Raw genomic sequence first — 25,346 nt, 5'->3', positions numbered from 1 at the left:
CAAAAACATAAAGAAAATTGGAAGCAAAAACACTATAAGATTTATTTTATTATTATTTTTTTTGGTCATCAGTCTACTGACTGGTTTGATGCGGCCCGTCACGAGTTCCTTTCCTGTGCTAACCTCTTCATCTCAGAGTAGCACTTGCAACCTACGTACTCAATTATTTGCTTGACGTATTCCAATCTCTGTCTTCCTCTATAGCTCCTTCTAGTACCATGGAAGTCATTCCCTCATGTCTTAGCAGATGTCCTATCATCCTGTCCCTTCTCCTTATCAGTGTTTTCCACATATTCCTTTCCTCTCCGATTCTGCGTAGAACCTCCTCATTCCTTACCTTATCAGTCCACCTAATTTTCAACATTCGTCTATAGCACCACATCTCAAATGCTTCGATTCTCTTCTGTTCCGGTTTTCCCACAGACCATGTTTCACTACCATACAATGCTGTACTCCAGACGTACATCCTCAGAAATTTCTTCCTAAAATTAAGACCGGTATTTGATATTAGTAGGCTACTGTTGGCCAGAAATGCCTTTTTTGCCATAGCGAGTCTGCTTTTGATGTCCTCCTTGCTCCGTCCCTCATGCCTAGGTAGCATAATTCCTTAACTTCATTGACTTCGTGACCATCAATCCTGATGTTAAGTTTCTCGCTGTTCTCATTTATACTACTTCTCATTACCTTCGTCTTTCTCCGATTTACTCTTAAACCGTACTGTGTACTCATTAGACTGTTCATTCCGTTCAGCAGATCATTTAATTCTTTTTCACTTTCACTCAGGATAGCAATGTCATCAGCGAATCGTATCATTGATGTCCTTCCACCTTGTATTTTAATTCCACTCCTGAACCTTTCTTTTATTTCCATCATTGCTTCCTCGATGTACAGATTGAAGAGTAGGAGCGAAAGGCTACAGCCTTGTCTTACTCCCTTCTTAATACGAGCACTCCGCTCTTATTATCCCTCTTGGTTGTTGTACATATTGTATATGACCCGTCTCTCCCTATAGTTTATCCCTACTTTTTTCAGAACCTTTAACAGCTTGCACCATTTTATATTGTCGAACGCTTTTTCCAGGTCGACAAATCCTATGAACGTGTCTTGATGTTTCTTTAGCCTTGCTTCCATTATTAGCCGTAACGTCAGAATTGCCTCTCTCGTCCCTTTACTTTTCCTAAAGCCAAACTGATCGTCACCTAGCGCATTCTCAATTTTCTTTACCATTCTTCTGTATATTATTCTTGTAAGCAGCTTCGATGCATGAGCTGTCAAGCTGATTGTGCGATAATTCTCGCACTTGTCAGCTCTTGCCGTCTTCGGAATTGTGTGGGTGATGCTTTTCCGAAAGTCAGATGGTATGTCGCCAGACTCATATTCTACACACCAACGTGAATAGTCGTTTTGTTGCCACTTCCCTAATGATTTTAGAAATTCTGATGGAATGTTATCTATCCCTTCTGCCTTATTTGACCGTAAGTCCTCCAAAGCTCTTTTAAATTCCGATTCTAATACTGGATCCCCTATCTCTTCTAAATCGACTCCTGTTTCTTCTTCTATCACATCAGACAAATCTTCACCCTCATAGAGGCTTTCAATGTATTCTTTCCACCTATCTGCTCTCCTCTGCATTTAACAGTGGAATTCCCGTTGCACTCTTAATGTTACCACCGTTGCTTTTCATGTCACCAAAGGTTGTTTTGACTTTCCTGTATGCTGAGTCTGTCCTTCCGACAGTCATATCTTTTTCGATGTCTTCACATTTTTCCTGCGGCCATTTCGTCTTAGCTTCCCTGCACTTCCTTTTTATTTCATTCGTCAGCGACTTGAATTTCTGTATTCTGATTTTCCCGGAACATGTTTGTATTTCCTCCTTTCATCAATCAACTGAAGTATTTCTTCTGTTACCCATGGTTTTTTCGCAGCTACCTTCATTGTACCTATGTTTTCCTTCTCAACTTTATTTAAGTCTTGATAAAATTCACGACGATCACCAATTTTACTTCGTAGCTGTGAGGCAAGTTGTGTTTTGTGATACTGCCTGAAAGTGTCCATGTCTGTGTGTTATCAGACACTTGAGCTCATCAATCGACCATAGACAGAAGGCTCAAGGGACCCACGTCAGGGAAGCTCATAGGCCGAAGTACAGGAAGTACGACCTAAGACTATTAAACATAGAAAGTCATGAAAGATGTCAGCGATCATGATGCACGTATACGATTAACAACATCTTAAAACAACGCATTTCGGCAGACTGTCATCATCACTCTCAAAAAAGGAAGCATTAATTACTGTATAAGAAATCATGAAATTTGGTACTGAGTCGTACCACATACATGTACGGCCACTGTTAGCATGTGCCATAGTATATGGGACGCATAATTTACGGTTAATGATACCCTCTAAGCAAAAAAATGACAAAACTTCCTGACAGATTAAAACTGTGTGCCGGACCGAACCTCGAACTCGGAACTGGCATAATTGAAGTTGTTAGGAGAGGTCGTTAGTCGTGCTTGAGTAGCTCAGTTGGTAGAGTAATTGCCCGTGAAAGGCAAGGGTCCCGAGTTCGAGTCTCGGTACGGCACACAGTTTTAATCTGTCAGGAAGTTTCCAACCAGCGTACACTCAGCTGCAGAGTGAAAATCTCATTCCGGAAACCATTAAAATTAAAAAAAAAGGATTATTTATGCAAAAGAAACAGCTTTACAAATTCAGCATGTCAATAATGCTTTAGTAGACGTCTGGCCTTTATGCAAGCGTTATTCTGACGGGCACTGATTGATAGAGACGTTGGATATTGTGCCAAATTCTGTCCAGTTGGCGCGTAAAATCGACAAACTTCCAAGCTGGTTGGAGGGCCGTTCCCATGATGTTCCAAACGTTCTCAACTGGGGAGACAGCTGACGACCTTGCTGCTCGAGGTAGGGTTTGGCCAGCAGGAAGACAAGCAGTAGAAGCTCTTGTCATATGTGGACGGGCATTATCATGCTGAAATGTAACAGGGGAATGAAAGCTCTATTGAAAAAAAATGTAAATAGAGTAAGCCAGTCAAAGAATCTGATGCGCCACTATTTTAGCCAAAGGCTCTATGACACCAGTTTACAAATGTCCTACGAGTCTCTTTTGAGAACGTCCGTGACTGAATTCTCTCGTGGGTCACGACGAGCTAAAAAGACTTTGGTAATGATTAACAGACCGCTGTTTCGTAAATCACGACTCGTGAATTAACTTCGCTAATTCAGAACTAGGATTGCAAAATGTTGCTAAAGAACTGGGATTGTCTAATCACGGACAGAGCTAATCCAAGTGATAAATTTTTAAAGCCTGGAAGAAAGTGACATGTGACATTTTTATAGCGTTGTTGGTGCAGGTCGGAGATGTAGTGTATATACGTGAATTAGTATGTTAGCGCCACGTTCAACATTTTGACATTATCAAGACGAGGTTGCCTCAACGCTCAGAGATTGTGTAAACAGGGTGGTCCATTGATAGTGACCGGGCCACGAAATAAGCGTCAAGCGAAAAAACTACAAAGTACGAAACTCGTTTAGGTTGAAGGGGGAAACCAGATGGCACTATGATTCGATGGTTGGCCCGCTAGATGGCGCTGCCATAGGTCAAACGGATATCAACTGTGTTTTTTTAAATAGGAACTCCCATTTTTTATTACATATTCGTCTAGTACGTAAAGAAATATGAATGTTTTAGTTGGACCACTTTTTTCGCTTTGTGTTAGATGCCGCTGTAATAGTCACAAACGTATAAGTACGTGGTATCACGTAACATTCCGCCAGTGCGGACGGTATCTGCTTCGTGACACATTACCCGTGTTAAAATGGACCGTTTACCAATTTCGGAAAAGGTCGATATCGAGTTGATGTATGGCTATTGTGATCAAAATGCCCAACGGGCGTATGCTATGTATGCTGCTCGGTATCCTGGACGACATCATCCAAGTGTCCGTACCGTTCGCCGGATAGTTATGTTATTTAAGCAACCAGGAAGTGTTCAGCTACATGTGAAACGTCAACCACGACCTGCAAGAAAATGATGATGCCCAAGTAGGTGTTTTAGCTGCTCTCGGCGCTAATCCTCACTTGAGTGGCAGACAAATTGTGCGAGAATCGGGAGTCTAAAACACGTCGGTGTCGAGAATGCTACATCAACATCGATTGCACCCGTACCATATTTCTATGCACCAAGAATTGCATGGCGACGACTTTGAACGTCGTGTACAGTTCTACCACTGGGCACAAGAGAAATTACGGGACGATGACAGATTTTTTGCACTCGTTCTATTTAGCGACGAAGCGTCATTCACCGACAGCGATAACGTAAACTGGCATAATATGCACTATTGGGCAATGGAAAATCCACGATGGCTGTGAGAAGTGGAACATCAGCGACCTTGGCGGGTTAATGTATGGTGCGGCATTATGGGAGGAAGGATAATTGGTCCCCATTTTAGCGATGGCAATCCAAATGGTTCAATGTATGCTGATTTCCTACCGATGTTATTACAAGATGTTTCACTGCATGACAGAATGGCGATGTACTTCCAACGTGATGGATGTCCGTCACATAGCTCGAGTGCGGTTGAAGCGATATTGAATAGCATATTTCATGACAGGTGGATTTGTCGTTGAAGCAACATACCATTGCCCGTACGTTAATCGGATCTGACGTCCCCGGATTTCTTTCTGTGGGGAAAGTTGAAGGACACTTGCTATCGTGATCCACCGACAACGCCTGACAATATACGTCAGCGCATTGTCAATGCATGTCCGAACAATACGGAAGGCGAACTACTCGCTATTGAGACGAATGTCTTTACACGTATTGCGAAATGCATTGAAATTGACGGACATCAATTTGAGCATTTATTGCATTAATGTGATATTTACAGGTAATCACGCTGTAACAATATGCGTTCTCAGAAATGATAAGTTCACAAAGGTACATGTATCACATTGGAACAACCGAAATAAAATGTTCAAACGTACCTACGTTCTGTATTTCAATTTAAAAAACCTGCCTATTACCAACTGTTCGTATTAAATTGTGAGCCATATGTTTGTGACTATTACAGCGCCATCTATCACAAAGAGAAAAAAGTGGTCCAACTAAAACATTCGTATTTTTTTACTTGCTACACGAATATGTAACAAAAATGGGGGTTCCTATTTAAAAAACGCAGTTGATATCCGTTCCGTTTGACCTGTGGCAGCGCCATCTAGCGGGTCAACCATAGTGCCATCTGGTTTCCCCCTTCAAGCTAGACAAGTTTCGTTTTTTTAGTTTTTTGTTTGAATCTTATTTCGTGTGATGTTTGGCCCCGTCACGATCAATGGACCACCCTGTATAATAACTGATTGCTGGGGTTTCCCGTTAAGAAACTGCTTGTTGTATGAGACCGATCAGTGCTGCCGCACTTAACGGCGGGAAAATAGACGCGAGACCACTCAGTGTGCTTACACAATGTTTCCACAAACAGCTATGACTATATGTACGTGTTTAAGCAACTGTAGGTATCATCACCATCTATGTCACTGTAGTTAATTCTTATCTTGCTTGCATGATGTCTCAGACTTACCATATTAGCTTCGCTGACTGCCAACAGCCTGCGGAGGAGGAGATCTATTTTGACATCGACTGGTCCTCCTGAAAAGGAAGCAACATAATGAGTGAGTTCTTTCCGTGCGGTGCCTGCTAGCTGGAATTTGCGGCAACAACGTGGTGCCTTCAAGCTTGCAGACGACTCAAAGTAAGTTGCGGAGAGATAACTACAAAATTATATGTAGACACGATAACGGATGAATGAAAACGCGCCAATTAACCAAGAATAATTACATGAATTTAAACATTACTGCATGAGCTATATAAGTTTGGTATTGCCAATCGGTTTCAGTTTTTAACATGTAAACCGAGCGATATTTACAGACTTCACAATCTTGGGAGTCTTGGGTGCGTTTTCATGACTAACTTTGCCTGTGCTGCTCCGCTGCTTGGCCATAGTTTTCTCTTTCGTTTTTTTTTTGTGTCATCAGTCTTCTGACTGGTTTTATGCGGCCCGCCACCAATTCCTCTCCTGCAGTTGTTGTTGTTGCGATCTTCAGTCCTGAGACTGGTTTGATGCAGCTCTCCATGCTACTCTATCCTGTGCAAGCTTCTTCATCTCCCAGTACCTACTGCAACCTACATCCTTCTGAATCTGCTTGGTGTATTCATCTCTTGGTCTCCCTCTACGATTTTTACCTTCCACGCTGCCCTCCAATACTAAATTGATGATCCCTTGATGCCTCAGAACATGTCCTACCAACCGATCCCTTCTTCTAGTCAAGTTGTGCCACAAACTTCTCTTCTCCCCAATTCTATTCAACACTTCCTCATTAGTTATGTGATCTACCCATTTAATCTTAAGCATTCTTCTGTAGCACCACATTTCGAAAGCTTCTATTCTCTTCTTGTCTAAACTATTTATCGTCCATGTTTCACTTCCATACATGGCTACACTCCATATAATTACTTTCAGAAACTACTTCCTAACACTTAAATCTATACTCGATGTTAACAAATTTCTCTTCTTCAGAAACGCTTCCCTTCCCATTGCGAGTCTACATTTTATATCCTCTCTACTTCGACCATCATCAGTGATTTTGCTCCCCAAATAGCAAAACTCCTTTACTACTTTAAGTGTCTCATTTCCTAATGTAATTATCTCAGCATCACCCGACTTAATTCGACTACGTGCCATTATCCTCGTTTTGCTTTTGTTGATGTTAATCTTACATCCTCCCTTCAAGACACTATCCATTCCGTTCAACTGCTCTTCCAAGTCCTTTGCTGTCTCTGACAGAATTACAATGTCATCGGCGAACCTCAAAGTTTTTATTTCTTCTCCATGGATTTTAATACCTACACTGAAGTTTTCTTTTGTTTCCTTTACTGCTTGCTCAATATACAGATTGAATAACATCGGGTAGAGGCTACAACCCTGCCTCACTCCCTTCCCAACCACTGCTTCCCTTTCATGTCCCTCAACTCTTATAACTGCCATTTGGTTTCTATACAAATTGTAAATAGCCTTTCTCTCCCTATATTTTACCCCTGCCACCTTCAGAATTTGAAAGAGTATTTCAGTCAAATCCTCTCTTGTGTCAATTTTTTTATCTCAGAGTAGCACATGCAGTCTACGACCTCAGTTATTTGCTGGATCTGTCTTTTTACCCTCTACACCTTCCTTTAGTATCATAGAAGTTATACCGTGATGTCTTAACAGCTGACCTATCATCTCGTCCCTCATTCTTGTCTGTGTTTTCCACATATTGCTTTCCTCTTCAATTCTGCGGAGAACATCCTCATTTCTTACCTTTCCAGTCCACCTAATTTTCAACATTCTCCTGCAACATCATATCTAAATGCTTCTGTTCTTTTCTCTTCAAGTTTTGATAGAATCCATGTTTCACTACCATACAATTCTGTGCTCCTAACGCACTTTTTCAGAAATCTCTTTTCCAATCCACCTAATTTTCAACATTCTCCTGTAGTATTACTTCTAAATGTTTCGATTCTTTTCTCTTTAGGTTTTGCTGGAGTCCATGTTTCACTACCATACGATGCGGTGCTCCAAACGCACATTCTCAGAAATCTCTTTCTCAAATTAAGACCCTTGTTCGATACTGGTAGACTTCTCTTGGCAACGAATATCCTTTCCGCCAGTGCTAGTCTGATTTTTATATCCTCCTAAGTCCATCCATTATGGATTATTTTGCTGCCTAAGTATCAGAATTCCTTAATTTGGTTTACTTCGCAATCCCCAATTGTGATGTTAAGTTTCTCACTGTTCTCATTTATGCTACTTCTTATTGCTTTCTTCTTTTTTCGACTTCCTTTCAGTCCATATTCTGCACTCATTAGGCTGTTCATCCCATTCGACAGATCCTGTAATTCTTCTTTGCTTTCACTGCTGACAGCTATATCATCAGTAAATCTTATCATTGATATCGTTTCACCTCGTATTTTAATCCCAGTGTTGAACCTTTGTTTCATTTCTGTCATTGTTTCTTCGATGTATAAATTGAACGTAGGGGGGAAAGAGTCTGTCTTAGACCCTTTCCAATCCGAACACTTCGTTCTTTGTCTACCCGTCTTATTGTTCTCTTTTGGGTCTTGTGTATATTGTGTATAACCTGTCTTTTCGTACAGCTTACTCCCATTTTTCTGTGGATTTCAAACATATTGCCCCATTTTACACAGTCGAATGCTTTTTCAGTCGATAAATCCTATGAACGTGTCTTGTTTTTTCTTCAGTCTTGCTTCCATTGTCAGACGTAACGTCAGAACTGCCCCTGTGGTGCCTTTACCTTTCCTGAAGGCCAACTGATCATCTAAGAGAGCCTTAATTTTCTTTTCCATTCTTCTGCATACAATCCTTGTCAGCAACTTGCGTGTAGGAGCGGATGCGATAACTCTCGCACTTGCCGGCCGTTGCTACGTAGGCCACATTCTTAAGTAGTAGTTTCGCTGCCGCTTCCCACAATGATTTTAGAAATTATGACGGAATGTTATCAGTACCTTCTGTCTACTTGATGCTAAGTCACCCAAAGTTCGTTTATATTCTCACTCAAATACCGGATGCCCTATCTCATCCCTATCTACTCCTGTCAAATCCTACTCCGACTGCCGGCCTGTGTGGCCGAACGGTTCTAGGCGCTACAGTCTGGAACCGAGCGACCACAACGGTCGCAGGTTCGAATCCTGCCTCGGGCATGGATGTGTGTGCTGTCCTTAGGTTAGTTAGGTTTAAGTAGTTCTAAGTTCTAGGGGACTGATGACCTCAGAAGTTAAGTCCGACATTGCTCATAGCCATTTCAACCATTTTTGAACCTACTCCTATTAAATCATTTTCTGTCGGTGTTGATATTGCGCTATTCTTGTCTGACCAGAAATCCTTGTCTTCTATCTATCGAGATTAATCCTTCGCATGTCTCTTTTCATGTTTTGTAACATCCCCAACCAAGTTCAAACTTGTGACATTCCACACCCCTATCCGTAGAACGTTACTCTTTCGTTGATTATTCAATCTTTTTCTAATGGTCATCCCCCCTTTGGCAGTCCTTTCCCTGAGATTCGAATCATTTGTCATTGGAGAAATCATCATGATACTTTTCACTTACAGACTGCAAGTCTTGTGGTTACACATTAAGTGTGTATAATGTAGTGGTTTACAGTGCCTTCTGCACGCATGTGCCGTTGATCATTACCGATTCTTCAGCGTTCATAGCGGCAGTTTCCCACCCCAAGGCCAAGAGAGTCCCCTGAAGCTCTCTCCGCTCCTCCGACCTCTTTGACAAGGCCGTTTCTAAAACGAGGGTTACTTCTTAATGCTGGAAATTTCCAGCCAGCATTTTTATTCAAAAATGAAGCAGTGAAGAGGTGCGAACCCTGGACCCAGCACGTTCTTATTAGAAGACGAAGACACTGACCCTCCCATGCCGAGCGGTTCTAGGCGCTACTGTCTGGAACTGCGCGACCGCTACGGTCGCAGGTTCGAATCCTGCCTCGGGCATGAATGCGTGTGATGCCCTTAGGTTAGTTAGGTTTAAGTAGTTCTAAGTTCTAGGGGACTGATGACCTCAGCAGTTAAGTCATCTGAACCATTTTTATTTTCCTAAAGTCATAATGTGAAAATCAAATTTAGTAGATTCTTGATTAATGAAGTTGCCAGTCGATTTCTACTTCACGTGTCTTTTGGTTGTAATGTTAGTTCTGTTGGGTAAAAAAAAGGACAGGAAGAATACGTTTTGGAGGTATACCAGAAGGGAAATGAAGGAGGAAGCTAAAAGTAGCAGCATAAGTTTAGAGAATACGACATTAGATAGCCTTATATTAATCCACACATAGACTAAATGAATATAAAATGTAGTCTCTGGTAAACTATGATCTGTGGAATGAACAGTTTAACAGGTAACGATGTGCTGTGAGTGACTGCACACGAAATAAAAATGCAAGACAAACTATTTGATTACGATAGCACAAATGTTTTTCATTTTTATCATATAGAGACTTGCATATCTTTTTCACTAGAACGAGTGGATCATTCTTTTTTTTCTTTATTCAATTCCCCATCGGGGCGTGGTGGCAGCAGCATATGCGCTGCTCTTCAGCCAAAAGACATAGAACAAACAATAGAAGACAGTTACAAATATACAAAGGAGAGAATATGGTGAACACAGATATAAAAAAGGGGGAACATTATGGAAGGCAATAGACAAAAAAAGGGGCGACTGTAAAATGGAGATGATAACTGTAAAAGAGTAGTGCACACAAAAAACCACACATTGTGACAATTAAAAGAACACAAGGCACAGTATAATCGAAGCATAAAAGTATCGACAAATGGCGTAGCACATAACAAACACTGACAGCAAACCTCAAGGCAGCACACAATTAAAATCACACCTCTTGACACACAGGAGAAACAGCACTAAACATAACACTGACATGGCACACTGACAATGATCAAAGCGGAGGATCTGCCAGGTGCAAGGAGATGAAGGGAGGGAGGGAGGGGAAGAGAGGGCGGGAGATGGACCGGGGGGCGAGCAGAAGAGGGCCAGGTAGGCAGGGATGTGGGAATGTGGGAATGAGAGAGGCAAGGATGGGGTGCAGGGTCTGAGTGGCGCGGGGGAAGGAGGAAAATCCGCTCTCGGAGAAGAAGGGGAGAGGAAAAAGGGGGCCCTGGGTAGGGGGGGAACAAGGCCAGGTTATAGCTGGAAGGAAGGGTAGATGTCACGATGAAGTTCATCATCTGGGAGGGGGAGGCGCTGGAAATTGTCCTGATGAAGGAGATGGAGGGTGTGGAAGTGAAGAGAGGGAGGGATACAGCGACAGAAGAGTGGCAACGGGTCAGGGGAGGAGAGGAAGGAGGAAACCAGTGGGTGGGGGGGATCAAGCCTGTGGACAATGTAAAGGATACGGAGATGTTGGAGGAACAGGAGGAGGTGGGGAAGGGGATCAGGTCATACAGGAGCTGTGTGGGGGAAGGAAGGCGGATATGGAAGGCAAGACAGAGTGCATGGCATTCAAGGAATTGGAGGGCCTTGTCAAACAAAAATGTGGGGGCGGAGATCCAGGCAACACTGGCATAACAGAGGATAGGACAGATGAGGGATTGGTATGTGTGGAGGATGGTAGGACGATGCAAGCCCCATGTCCAGCCAGACAGGAGTTTCAGAAGGCGGAGGCAGGAATGGACTTTCTGCTGGATGGTCTGGAGATGAGGGGTCCAGGGTGAGGCCAAGGTATCTCAGGGTTGGGGTGAGTTGGATGGGACAACCATAAAGGGTGAGGTAGAAATCATGGAGACAAAAGGAGGTGGTGCGGTCTATGATGATTGCCTGGGTTTTGGAGGGGTTGAGATTGAGGAACCACTAGTTACATCAAGTGGTGAACTGGTTAAGGTGGGTTTGGAAGGTACATTGGGACCATTGAAGGGTAGGATAGAGAGCCAGGAAGGCGGTGCCATCAGCATACTGGAGAAGGTGAACTGGTGGGGGTGGCTTGAGCATAGCAGCCATACAAGAGATAAAGGAGAGGGGAGAGGACAGAGCCCTGGGGGACGCTAGCAGTGGGATAAAAGAGACAGGAGTTGGTGTTGTGGAGGGTGACATAGGAAGGACGGTGTGAGAGGAAGGAGGCGACCAGATTGACAAAATTGATAGGCAGGGCGTAGGTTTGGAGTTTAAAGAGGAGACTGGGATGCCATACACGGTCATAGACATTTTGGAGGTCAAGGGAAACAAAAATTTTGGAGCGACAGGAGTTGAGCTGGAGGGATAGAAGGTGAACAAGGTTAAGGAGTTAGTCTTCAGCAGAGAAGGAGGGTCGGAAGCCACACAGGGTAAGGGGAAGGTGGTGGTGTTGAGTATAGTGCTGATGGACATGGTGGGAGAGGATGGATTTGAAGACCTTATTGAAGACAGAGGTGAGGCAGATGGGATGATAGGAAGAGGCGGCGGAAGGGGATTTGTTGGGTTGGAGGAATGATAGGTCACGAGAGGTCTTCCACAGGTTAGGGTAGAAGCCAGCAGAGAGATGGGCGAGGACAGTCAGGAAGGAATAGGGGCTTTCTCAAAGGAGGCAGTAGGTGAAACAGTCATGACCAGGAGCTGTGTTGCATTTGGACCAGAGGATAAGTTTAATGGCTTGTGCTGTGATGAGAGTGTTTATGTCAGAGGGGGGCAACTGCCTCAAGTACTGGAGACTAGGAGCGAAGGAAGCGACCGAGGTATAGGCACGTTCCATGACGGTGGGGAAAAGAGAATAGTCAAAGTGGGGATCATCTGGGATGGAGAAAACCTCACAAAGGTGGGAAGCTAAGTCGTTGGCCTTACTGAGGTTGTCAGCAAGGGGGTGATCGTTATGGAGAAGGGGGTAGTGGGGAGCAGAAAGGGAACCAGTAAGGCGATGGAAGGCAGACCAGTACTTAGAGGAGTTGATAGGGAGGGTGACGTTGAGTCATGTGCAGGTCTCGCGCCAGTCTCGGCGTTTCATTGCTGTAATAAGGTTCTGTACATGTGGCTGTATTTGCTGGTGGCGTTGGAGTGTATCCCTGTCACGAGTGTGCAGGAAGGAGCGATAGAGGTGGCGGGATTCACGGAGGAGGAGGACAGCATGCAGAGGGAGAGTGGGACGGTGGGGGGGGGGGCGATGGTTTTAGTAGGAACATGGGCCTCCACAGAGTCAGTAATTACCTTCTGAAGGCAGGACGAGGCGTGGATGATATCGTCAGGATGGCGATAGGTAAGAGGGTGGCTTTCGACCTGGGTGGAGATGGAGCACAGGTAGGCATCCCAGTTGGCACAGTGGTAGTCATGGACGATCTTGGGAGGGGGTTCAGGGTGCGGAGCCAGAGGGGTGCGGTGAGCAGACGTTATGGTGAGAAGGATGGGGTGGTAACCGCTACCTGTGGGGTCAAGGACGGCGATGGCAATACACCCAAGGAGGTTGACGGAGGCAAGGACTGGGTCGGGTGTGCTGGGGAAGGGGAACAAGGTCACCTTGGATCGTGCACAGGAACTGATGCCATCGCCGAAGGGCAGCAGGAGTGTGGCTATGGATGTTGACGTCGGTGGCAATCACATAGGTGGAGAAGGTGCGGTCAATGTGTGAGATGAAGTCATAAGAAAGAGGAGCAGTGGAGCAGATATAGATGGTGGCACAAGTAATGGTGAGGGAGGGGAAGAAGACGCTGAGGATAAGGTGTTCAATGAGGTCATTAAGGAGAGGTTGTGGCCGGATGGGGATGTGCCTAAGGTAGCCAATTGCGGCTCCACCCTGCGCTCAAGGACCAGGAGTGTCAGTGCAGTGGAGGATTTAGGGAGAGGTGCAGATAGAATGGTGGGGCTGGAGAAAGGTTTCGTTCAAGAGGAAGGTATGAACCTGGTGGTGGGAGAGGATGTGCATGAGTAGGTATTTGTTGGAGTGGAAGGAGCGAATGTTCTGGAAGAGGGTGAGATACTCGTGCCGCGCCATGGTGGGAAGAGAGGGGGGAGAGAGGGGGGAGAGAGGGAAGGGAAGAGGCTTAAACTAGGGTGTCGAGTCGGGTGAAGGTGAAGTGGGCTTGGTTGTGGGAGTAATTGGCAAAGGTGTTCAGGTGGAAAACAGAGAAGGCGGCAAGGGAGATTTGTTGGAAGGTGTGGGGGCGCTGAAAAGGGTGAATGTTTTTCAGTACAACGGTAAGGAACTGTCCTCAGCCGTGGGGGGTGGACAGAGGGAGTTGTTGGGATGGACAGGGGGATCAACGGGACGAATAGGGACTGTAAGCTCAGGGCTGGCTGGAGGGGGTTTGGCTGTACGCTTGTGGGAGTAGGTGGGATGGGGGCCATTGCAGGTGTTACAGGAAGGAGCAGCAGCGAGGTTGAGGAAGTTCTTAAAAAAGTGGGAGTCCTTGCAATGGAGACAGGTGCGGGTTTTTGCAGTTGGGAGTCAGGTGGTCATTGTACACCAGGCACCACTGGCAACGACAGGCTTGGGGAGGGGATTTGGAGGATTCAACAGGGTGGCGACGGTGGTATATCAGGGCACCCTGGGTGAGGAGATGGTCAGTGGAGGGGCGGACTCAGAGAAGACCTGCATGAGGTAGGTGGGACTAGAGTTATTGTGGATACGGCTGGCCGAGTGGATTTCCAGGTCTGGGTGGGAGTTTGGTTCCGCCAACACTTCATCCTCAGTGATCACCGGGCTGAGCTCAGTGATCACATGGGGAGGCTGGGACTGATGAGGAGTAGAAGAGGAAAGGAAGGGTGTCAGAGATACACAGGGGCCAAACATAAGTTGTGGGAGTTTACAGAGGAGGTCAGTGTGAAATAAGGAGGATGGGGACTCGATAAAGACTGAGTCCCTGGGAGGAATGAGTTGGGAGGAGGGAGCACCAGGTAAATACTTTCGTATCTCCATTATGAGGGTACGAGCATTGAGGAAGTTAGGATCGGGAGTTGACAGGACAGAGATGTGGAGGGTGGTGGCTGGGCTATGGGTGGCTGGAAGAGGGGTAGTGTCCATGGAGATGACAGGAGGAAGGGGAGGTGGTGTTGACTTTTTGTGTGAAGTGGCGCGAGCATAGTCGGTAAGACGCGCTTTTGGGGTTTTTTAGAGACTGGAGGCTGGGAGGAGGGGAGAGGGACGGGGAGGAGAGGGAGGTTGTGGGTGGCAGATCCCTGTGGCGTAGTGGAGGTGCCAGGTGAAGCAGACGGTTCAGCGGTGGCGATTGTGGCTATGCGCGACGTGATTTGTGCAGGAGATGCAGATGACGAAGTGACAGGATGGGTGGGAGAGAGGAAGCCGACCACCTGAGGGGTGGCAGCATAGGCGGCAACAGAGGCGTAGTAGTGGAAGCTGTTGAGGCTGAAGGAAGGGTGTGGAGTTGGGGGTATACAGCAGGGGACGAGATAGGGGGATGGGTAAGTGGGGGAAGGGGAGATGAGGTGTAAGGAGGAAGACCAGGAGCGGCACTCCAGGAAGTGACTGTGGAAGAGGGGGAGGGGTAGGTGTAGATAACAGTGGAGGTGGGAGTACTTATGACAGGCAGACAGCAGGCGGCGGCGGCTATGGACAGCGACGAACGGACGGACGGACGGACGGCAGGCAGCGGCGACGACAATGGACGGCGAGTAGGTAGGGGGACGGACGAACAGCTACAGCAGCGAGAGGCGGGCAGATAGACAGACAGACAGACAGCAACAGCAACAGCAACAATCTTCGAAGACGGAGATCCACCCTGAGAGTAGCCCAGGCTTTGCAATCTGATGTTTTCGAAGGAGGGTATCCAACCCTCTAGATCCTTCTCTCTCTTACCACTTTCGTAATTCGTAATGATATAAAGTTAATACTCAACTGAGTGAGACAACTTTATAACGACTGGATACGATAAGATCCTGTGTGATATTCCGTAATTAATCCAGTACAATGCGAGAAAAATGGAGCATACACTTATCAGACAAAACATTATGACAACCGACCTGCTGTCGATATAAAAGCGACCAGGCGATAACAGCGCCGCCAGGCGAGGAATGACTGCTAGTCAGACACACGCGCGACATACAGTATCGGTCAGCGTGCTGTCCGTGTGTAGAGAGAGGAAGGCGTATGATATATCTGAGGTTGACTGAGGGCAGATTGTGATGGCCCGGAGGCTCGGCATTAGCATTTCGGAAACTACACGACTTGTCGGGTGTTCGAGGAATGCTGTGGTGAGGTCTTCAACACATGGCGAAACCAAGGTGAAACCACATCCAGAGGTCATGGGGTAGGACGGCCATTCTGCTTCACAGATGTCGGACATCGTAGGCTGGGCAGGTTAGTGAAACAGGACACGTGGCAAACTGTGGCGGAACTAACATCAGACTTTAATGCTGGGCAGGGTACAAGTGTGTCTGAACACACAGTGCACTGAACATTCTCGACGATGGGCCTCTAGAGTCGACGACCCATACAAGTGCCAATAGCAACACCATGACAACGGAAACTACGACTTAAATGGGCACTGGAAGTTGGTGCAGTGGCATAGCGTCGCATTGTCTGATGAATCGCTGTATCTCCTTCATCGTGCACATGGGTGGGTGTGAATGCGTCGTCTTCCCGTGGAACAGCTCCTTGACACTTGTACTGTGGGACGGAGAGGAGCTGGTGGGGCTCGATTATTCTCTGGGGACCATCCACACGAGCATCCATGAGCCCAGTGGAGCTCGTGTAAGGCACCATGAGGACCAAACGATATAGTACATTGGTTCCAGAAAACGTTCACTCCTTCATGCCGATCATGTTTCACGACGGCAGTGGCATTTTTCATCAAGATAATGCGCCATGTCACAAGGCCAGAAGTGTGATGGAGTGGTTCGAGGAACACAGTGACGAGTTCCAGTTGACGTGCTGGCACCATAACTCGCTATATTTGAACCAAATAGAACACATCTGGGTGTGATTGAATGAGGCATCAGTGTTCATCGTCCCCCTCTTGGCAATGTATGAGACTTATGTGATTTGTGTATGCAGAAGTGGTGCCAACTCCCATCATCAGTTATTTTGCTCCCCAAATAGCAAAAGTCATCTACTGCTTTAAATGTCTCATTTCCTAATCTAATTCCCTCAGCGTAACCTGATTTAATTCGACTACATTCCATTATCCTCGTTTTGCTTTTGTTGATGTTCATCTTATATCCTCCTCTCAAGACACTATCCATTCTGTTCAACTGCTCTTCCAGGTCCTTTGCTGTCTCTGACAGAATTACAATGTCGTCGACATTTCTTCTCCATGGATTTTAATACCTACTCCGAATTTTTCTTTTGTTTCATTTACTGATTGCTCATAAAGATTGAATAACATCGGGGATAGGCTACAACCTTGTCTCACTCCCTTCCCAACCACTGCTTCCCTTTCGTGTCCCTCGACTCTTATAACTGCCATCTGGTTTCTGTACATATTGTAAATAACCTTTCGTTTCCCGTATTTGACCACTGTAACCTTCAGTATTTGAAAGAGAGTATTCTAGTCAACATTGTCGAAAGCTTTCTCTAAGTTTGCCTTTCCGTAATCTATCTGCTAAGGTAAGTCATAGGTTCAGCATTGCCTCACGTGTTGCAACATTTCTACGGTATCCAAATTGATCTACCCTGAGATCGGCTTCCACCAGTTTCTGCATTCGACTGTAAAGAATTCGTGGTAGTATTTTTCAGCCGTGACTTGTTGAAGTGATAGTTCGATAAATTTCACACTTGTCAGCGCTTGTTTTCTTTGCGATTGGAATTATTATATTCTTCTTGAAGTTGAGGGCATTTCGCCTGTCTCATAAATCTTGCTCACTAGTTGGTAGAGTTTTGTGTGGCATGGCTGTTCCATGCCTATAAGTAATTGTAATGGAATGTTGTCTACTACCGGGGCCTTGTTTGGACTTAGGTCTTTGAGTGCCCTGTCAAATTCTTCACGCATTATCATATCTACCATTTCAGCATTTCCGTAATATTTCCCTCAAGTGACTATTATAGAGAACAAAAATTCCATATCAGTAACTTATCTCAATGCCTATGAACTATCTCTTGCCTGTATCCGTTATCTTTGGGAAAATGTGTCATTGCTTTGAAAGGTATTTTCATTTTATTATTAGTCACAAGTTAGATCCACACGACATGCAAGATTGGACAGGATATCAACACACTCCGTTGAGCACCCAAATTTAAAGTACGTATCGCAAGAAATGCGCGCCGTCCATCGTGAACTAAGTTTTCTCTCTATCACAGACGCCACGTATAAAAACGAAATTGTTCGTGGGTGATGGCCGGATGTCAATGTTCAACGGGCACAGTATTCTGGCAAGCGACCACGTTACCCCATCATCACACATGTTGATGAACTAAACTGCTTTTCATCTCTTCTCCTCTCCACTCCTCCCACCCTATCTCCTGATCAGTCACTATAACCGCCATCCGAGCCCAGCATCTCTTCTCCCACTTCCCACGCCAGCACACTGTAACGTGACAGGTACGTGCTCAGGTACATATGCTGGTGCCACCACTACTGTTCCTCTGCTTGCTCCTGAAGTCACTTATTTCTGCCGTATCTCTTTCCTCTTCTCAGTCAGACTAATGCCACGTTCTCAGACCTTATTCAGGATGTAGCCGCTATCACGATTCGTTAGTGGTCCCTTTACTAAAATCTCGATTGATTCTTTAAGGACACGGTCCCGGAAGCTAGACATCTGTGTCCGATCCTTACTATTGTCGTAATCAATTACATTCCGACAGGCAATATTTCACGACTGCCAACTTGTTTGTTACGTTGCTGCAATCTGGTGTGCTGTTGATGTTCTTGGCAACGATGTTTAAATGTACAAACTGCATGACTTATTGTATACGTCTTGCCATAGTGACAGAGTATCTGATAGACCACGGATTTTCATAATCTGAGGTCGTCTTTGATAGTGTCCAGCAGTGCCTGTGTTTTAGCTTATGAGAGGAAGATCATCTTCAGTTGGTGTTTGTGGAGAATTCGTCCTGTCTTTCCGGATAATGCGCCAGAAAAGGGGATAAATGGCCTCATCCTCCTGAGGTTCCTCTTCTTCTTCTGCCAGTTGTAAGGTGGGCGTAGTTGTTATTGTTTTGGGGAAGGAGACCAGACAGCGAGGTCATCGGTCTCATCGGATTAGGGAAAGATGGAGAAGGAAGTCGGCCCTTTCAAAGGAACCATCCCGGCATTTGACTGAAGCGATTTAGGGAAATCACAGAAAACCTAAATCAGGATGGCCAGACGCGGGATTGTACCGTCGTCCTCCCGAATGCGGGTCCAATGTCAAGGTGGGCGTAGGATATGGGGCTCCTCATATCTGCTACTACTTGTAGCCACTGTGTTGGAATCCTGTCCTCAGATCTTCAAGTTTTTCGCTGAGGCTTCCACTGTCAGAGAGGGTGTGAGCCCTATGTACTAATGTTTTGAGTGCGCCATTTCTCTGCGCCAGGTCGTGGCAGCTGTCCAAAGTAACCATCTGTCACTGTGCATCTTCGTCTGGCGTACGCTGTGTCCCAGTGTGCCGTTTACTCTTTTATTTACCAGGACTTTCATAATAAAACAGTTGTTCTGGTGAATGGAACTGAGATGTACAAGGAAGTCAATCATCTTGGCCCTTACATGAGGCCATATGACGAGGGTATCGTCCCCATGCCGGAAGGAACAAGTAGGTTTCCGTTTAACTGATTCCAGGGATTCCTCTTGATAATGTTCCATATAAAAATACACGTTGTCGGCAGCTGGTGAAATGTTTTCGCCTTACAAATGGTTCAAATGGCTGTGAGTACTATGGGACTTAACTGCTGAGGTCATCAGTCCCCTAGAACTTAGAACTACATCTACATCTACATCTACATCCGTACTCCGCAAGCCACCTGACGGTGTGTGGCGGAGGGTACCCTGAGTACCTCTATCGGTTCTCCCTTCTATTCCAGTCTCGTATTGTACGTGGAAAGAAGGATTGTCGGTATGCTTCTGTGTGGGCTCTAATCTCTCTGATTTTATCCTCATGGTCTCTTCGCGAGATATACGTAGGAGGGAGCAATATACTGCTTGACTCTTCGGTGAAGGTATGTTCTCGAAACTTTAACAAAAGCCCGTACCGAGCTACTGAGCGTCTCTCCTGCAGAGTCTTCCACTGGAGTTTATCTATCATCTCCGTAACGCTTTCGCAATTACTAAATGATCCTGTAACGAAGCGCGCTGCTCTCCGTTGGATCTTCTCTATCTCTTCTATCAACCCTACCTGGTGCGGATCCCACATTGCTGAGCAGTATTCAAGCAGTGGGCGAACAAGCGTACTGTAACCTACTTCCTTTGTTGTCGGATTGCATTTCCTTAGGATTCTTCCAATGAATCTCAGTCTGGCATCTGCTTTACCGACGATCAACTTTATATGATCATTCCATTTTAAATCACTCCTAATGCGTACTCCCAGATAATTTATGGAATTAACTGCTTCCAGTTGCTGACCTGCTATTTTGTAGCTAAATGATAAGGGACCTATCTTTCTATGTATTCGCATCACATTACACTTCGCTACATTGAGATTCAATTGCCATTCCGTGCACCATGCGTCAATTCGCTGCAGATCCTCCTGCATTTCAGTACAATTTTCCATTGTTGCAACCTAACTAACCTATAGACATCACACACATCCATGCCCGAAGCAGGACTCAAACCTGCGACCGTAGCAGTCGCGCGGTTCCGGACTGAAGAGCCTAAAACCGCTCGGCCACATCGGCCGGCTAGGATGGAGCAGTGTGATGGCGGGGGAGGGAGTGGGGGAGGAGACGCTGGGCGTGGATGCCGAATAGAATGGCCGGTTGGAAGGAGCGGGTGGGAAGAAATGATAGTGCCTCGCCGACCACCAAGCGGTCCCTCCATCAACGCACCACTGAATGGTAACATGGTCGCTTGTCGGAGTATTTTACTCCTTGGACACTGACATATGCCTGTCTATCGGTGAACTACACAATTCAGAGACATTAATATAACCACCGCCCATGTTCGAAGTCAATGTGCAATAATCACTCACAGACATCAGGTGGCGACGCTAGCAATGGAAGGTTTGCGAGTAAAGTTTTTTTTTTTTTTGGGGGGGGGGGTGGATGCGGGAGACAATACAGTTGTCATAATGTGGAAACGGAGTGCTTTATCTGACGCCCAAGGGGGCATGATCATTGGCTTTCGGGCTAAGAGTGGAAGCATTTTAGAAACAGCAAGGCTTGTAAACTGTTCATATATCGCCTTGGTTAAAATACATCAAGTACGACAAAATGGCGTTATCCAAAACTGTCGCTGAGGGAGCACAGGTCATAGATGACAGAGGTGAACGATGGCTGTGAAGAAGTGAATGGGAGAATACATGTGCTACTGTTTAGAAACAGACCGCCCAAATGAACCAAGGGACTACCAGCAGCGCTACCTCAATGACCGTGCAGGTAAAGTTGCTGTGTATGAGCTTCCACAGCAGGCACCTGGTTCATACACCCACGGTGACTGCTCATCAACGAAGAAGGCTGGAGTTTGCACGCCAGCATCACATGTCGACGTCCAGCAACTGGCAACAGGTGATCTTTTCAGATGAATCACGTCTTATTCTCCATCGGGTCTACGCGGATCGTCCATACCTTGAATTCTATGACAATGGCTCCAATAATAGATGTACAGAGTTGATGTAGAATGGTGCATGATGAGTTTGATTCACATAGCCATGTTCCCCATGAGATGATAGATTAATGCCCTCACAAAATCTTCCTCTGCCGTTCTCTTTTTTCGACGAAATGGAGGACCATTCCTCTCTCCCACGTTCCTTAACGAGGCAAACAAAGTTGGCACAAGGGAAACCAATATCCAGAAAATAGACGTTTGTAATATTCTCCTTCACTAAAGCATCATGATGGCTTGCGACAGAAGCGTTGATCCATATTACATTTACGTCTTGCCTCTTAGTCTTATTAATCAATACTTTCTTGAAAAAATATGTTACTTAATTATTGCTATAGCTCCAGTTATTGTGGTGATTCAGTTTTTTAAACGCACTTTTGAAGTCTATTAGCACTAAAATTTTGTAAATAGTTGTTTATGGTGTTTTATAAATGTAATTATTGCCAAAATATCGGATGTACAGGTGGAGAACTCCTTGGTAACTGTATATATTTCAAATGTTTCAGTGTTAGGGTCCAAAATTCTCATGTATAAATATGGTTACCGTAAAATTGGGGATGTAATGTACTAAATTCATTACTTAATAGGTGAATGGCCAAAGCTTTTGACTAATAGGAAACCGCTTATGGGAAGTTTCCACTTGTCTGATCTAATGTGACAGCCAGTTCTCTAACTATTATAGCCACAGATTGACTGGTGACTGTGAGCGGTCGTGGGATAAATTTGTTAGCCGACAACTTCTGCCGGATACTAAAAAAATGGCGCCCTTTGGGTAGAAGCGTGCAACGGACAACGGAAGTTAATGAATCAATTACTATGTAGAGTAACGCGCCGTACGCCCGGTATTAGGTAACACGTGCTACCGCGTGGAGGTGTGTGTGTGTGTGTGTGTGTGTGTGTGTGTGTGTGTGTGTGCATACGTGTGTGTCTGTGTCTGTGTGTTGTAGCTGAAGTGACACGCACAGTCACGTCCTGCTAGAGTCGATCTCATAAATACAAATTGGTACGAAATATTTCACGGTGGTTACCTCCAAAAGATTCGTGACTTCTAAGTGATAGGGACTTTTCGTTGACGCCGCAAAGTTCATCCAGCGAACACTATTCTTCGAAATTACTCCTCGCTCTCCTCACGCATCCATTCGGATACTTGTATTTGTGATAACAGCCCCGTTTAGAAAAAATGGTCTTCTGTTTTGACTCATTATGCCATATTATTTCACAATGTTGCATGTTTTAACCTAATTACGGTCACATTTTGTGAGATTTTCGGTAGTTTTATCGGATTTTCAGAAATAAATTTATTGTACAGTCCACTAGAAAAGATGATTCAATGTATACGACTTTCTTTTTAGAGTTAGGGATGGAATTCTAGCCCAATTCCGCAAGAGTGGTAGAGGAATTCACCCGCTATCTTACTTCTTGTTTGTTTGTATATTTTCCGGGACCTTAGAACGAAAAACACTAAACGCATGCTAAATATGGATCATACGTTAAAATGGGACTCTGTCCTGTTTAGGTAATCAAAAGTCATCTCCTGTTTCTAGGAGGATGAGTTAAATGGTCAATAGGGATATGAATCTCAGTCCTTGCTCTGCCTTGGTCTGTGCGTTAGCGCTGCATCAGTATTATTAGTATACAACTAAGGGTATTTTTCTTCTTTATCTGTTCTATTACGGAGATATTTCTTCAAAACTTGATCGGTAATTCATCTGGACTGAAGCTACAGATACTCTTCTTATACTTCACTACAGGTGAATATTTCTGATTCCTTTCTGGCATCTCACGAAATAATATGCCTGGCCGTTTCACCGAACATGCAGATCAACCTATTTCTTTTAGTAGCCCTTTAATCATTGCAGCTATAACTGTATGTTAAGCTCCACTACCAGTCGTAGTGAGATCTTCTGAAGAGTGAGGCACATTATCTGATTAAAAAATCAGGTCACCTATTAACGGTCACTGTTCACCTTGCGCCTTTATGACAGCTTGAAATCTGCTGGGAAAATTTTAAATGAGGTGTCTGAATGTCTGTTTAGTAATGGAAGCCTATCTTACTTAACAACCGAAACGAGAGAACGTACTGACGTTGGAAACTGTGGTGTAAGCGAAGTTGACGTCCAACCTCTTTTCTACTGTGTTCAGGACGGGACTCGGGGCAGACCAGTCCATTTCATAAATGTTATTGTCCACAAATCACTGCCCCACAGATGCTGCTTTTTGACAGGATGCGTTGCTGTTTTATACAATCATCGTCCCCGAACTGCTCCTCTCGTGTATGCAGTACACAATGTGGTAAAAATGTATTTACATCTTTCCGCATTTAGACTTGTATTAAGCACAAAGAAGGGACCACACACTAACCACGAAAACACCCTGGTACGGTGACTCCATCACCTCTGTACTTCAGTGTTGGCACTACACTTTCATGAGGCATCCGCCAATCTTAAACCCTTCCATCGGATTGCCACAGGTTACAGCGTGTTTCATCACATCGAAACATTCGCTTCCAGTCACCCACTGGCCAGTGTCGTCCATCTCCACACCATCTCAAGCGTCACTTTGTGCTGACTACAGAGCTGTGCGTCTTACGAGGAGCTGCTCTACCGCTTCACCCCATTCTTTTTCACTCACCACACTCAGTCAGTGTGCTAGCTGGACTGCTGGTTGGTTACTCTTTGGAACAGACGAATGATCCCTTCCACTGGTGATTTCATGAATTTTTTCACAACAGCCCTCTCCAATGCTCGTCCTTCACTGCATGAGAGTTGCCTGGTTTTGGTGTAGCTGTGATCGTTCTCTCATGTTTCCACTCCACAATGACAGTCGGTCAAGAACTGACTTTGGCAGTTTCAGGAGGACTGAAATTTCTTGATGGATTTGTTACTCAGATAACATCCGATGACACTCGATGTCACTGAGATCTTCTGCCAGACCCGTTTTGCTTTTACTGTTTCTCTGCTAACAACCCAGCAATCTCCGCCTCCTCTTGCACTTGCGCGTCCATCTCTCGTGATACCTGACACGTGGTAGACATATCCGGATACTTCCGTTCAGATAGTGTACGTGTGACGAAAATAGATATTTCATTGTGCATGTGCTTCGGGACAACGTATCCTATAAAGTTTTCAGGGGTAACCAATATAATTACAGGTAAATACGTAAATCATCTGCCTTAATTACTAGTCCTTGGACGGTTAAAAACTTCATGTATTTCGGTGTGCCACAGAAAGATTTGTACTAATACTTAAGCTTAATTTTGAAGTTTTCATTTAATCTTGCGGATATGTTACAATTTAAGAAACCAACTGCATTCTTTAACCTAAACTCTATATCAAGCCTGAGCTATTTCTCACACAGGCTTTCTCATACAAAGATTTCATATTTACTACGACAGTTATACAAACTAGAGTCATGGATAAAAATTTTAATATACACGTCATTCTTTTTTCTAGAAATCTCATCGAAGAAAATGGAACTCTTGTGTCTACTATAGTGTCAATTACTTTTCATAAGTGCTTGAAGTTTTACTGAGTTTTTGGGGTACATCAAATATTTGATTTTCAAGTATTTTCGATAATCTTAATCATATCTCTCTAAATTTTGCTATGATATTATTCGCTTGATAGAAATCGAAACTGAATTGTGTCATTATTCGAAAAAATACAGCTGACGCATACGCAGAGATGTTTTGTGAACTTCCTCTAGCTAACTTTTTCTCTTGGGAGAAGATGAAATTGCCATTTAATAAGAGACAGGCACCTGATTATTGATCTTCTTTGACAATTGTGACCGGAACTCACATATGTCACAGAATCATCAGTAGATTTGTTTATCACATCACCTGCAATATTAATGTCTATTAAAATCTTGCAGCAGACAGCATGTAAAACAGTGCTTGACACTAGAAACTTCTTCATGTTAACTTAATTTACTAACTACTTTAAGATTGTGGTGTCGCCATTGGCTACTGTGGCAAGGTTTCTAGACAGTTCACTTCAAATTTTTCTGGGATAACATACGTAACCCTTTTAGTATAGTAATGTTATAACAGAAGTTTAATTCAGTGTCAGATGACCAGGGGAGTAGCTGCAATGTTGTCGATATGGAAGTGACTGGA

The 25,346-nt window shown here is 44.8% G+C and overlaps 1 protein-coding gene across 1 annotated transcript in view; it reads right to left on the bottom strand.

Moving 5' to 3' along the window:
- LOC126269368 (glutamate-gated chloride channel-like) overlaps nucleotides 1-25,346 on the bottom strand; it is a 217,760-nt gene that overhangs the window by 74,774 nt on the left and 117,640 nt on the right. The window contains exon 4 of the mRNA XM_049973989.1: nucleotides 5,594-5,661. Coding sequence (XP_049829946.1) covers nucleotides 5,594-5,661 — 68 coding nt within the window. The remainder of the gene's footprint in view (nucleotides 1-5,593; nucleotides 5,662-25,346) is intronic.

This window comes from Schistocerca gregaria, chromosome 1 (assembly GCF_023897955.1).
Source record: "Schistocerca gregaria isolate iqSchGreg1 chromosome 1, iqSchGreg1.2, whole genome shotgun sequence".
Taxonomy (NCBI): Eukaryota; Metazoa; Arthropoda; class Insecta; order Orthoptera; family Acrididae; genus Schistocerca; species Schistocerca gregaria.
Note: the sequence above shows the minus strand (reverse complement) of the source record. Positions and strands in the feature narration are given on the sequence as shown.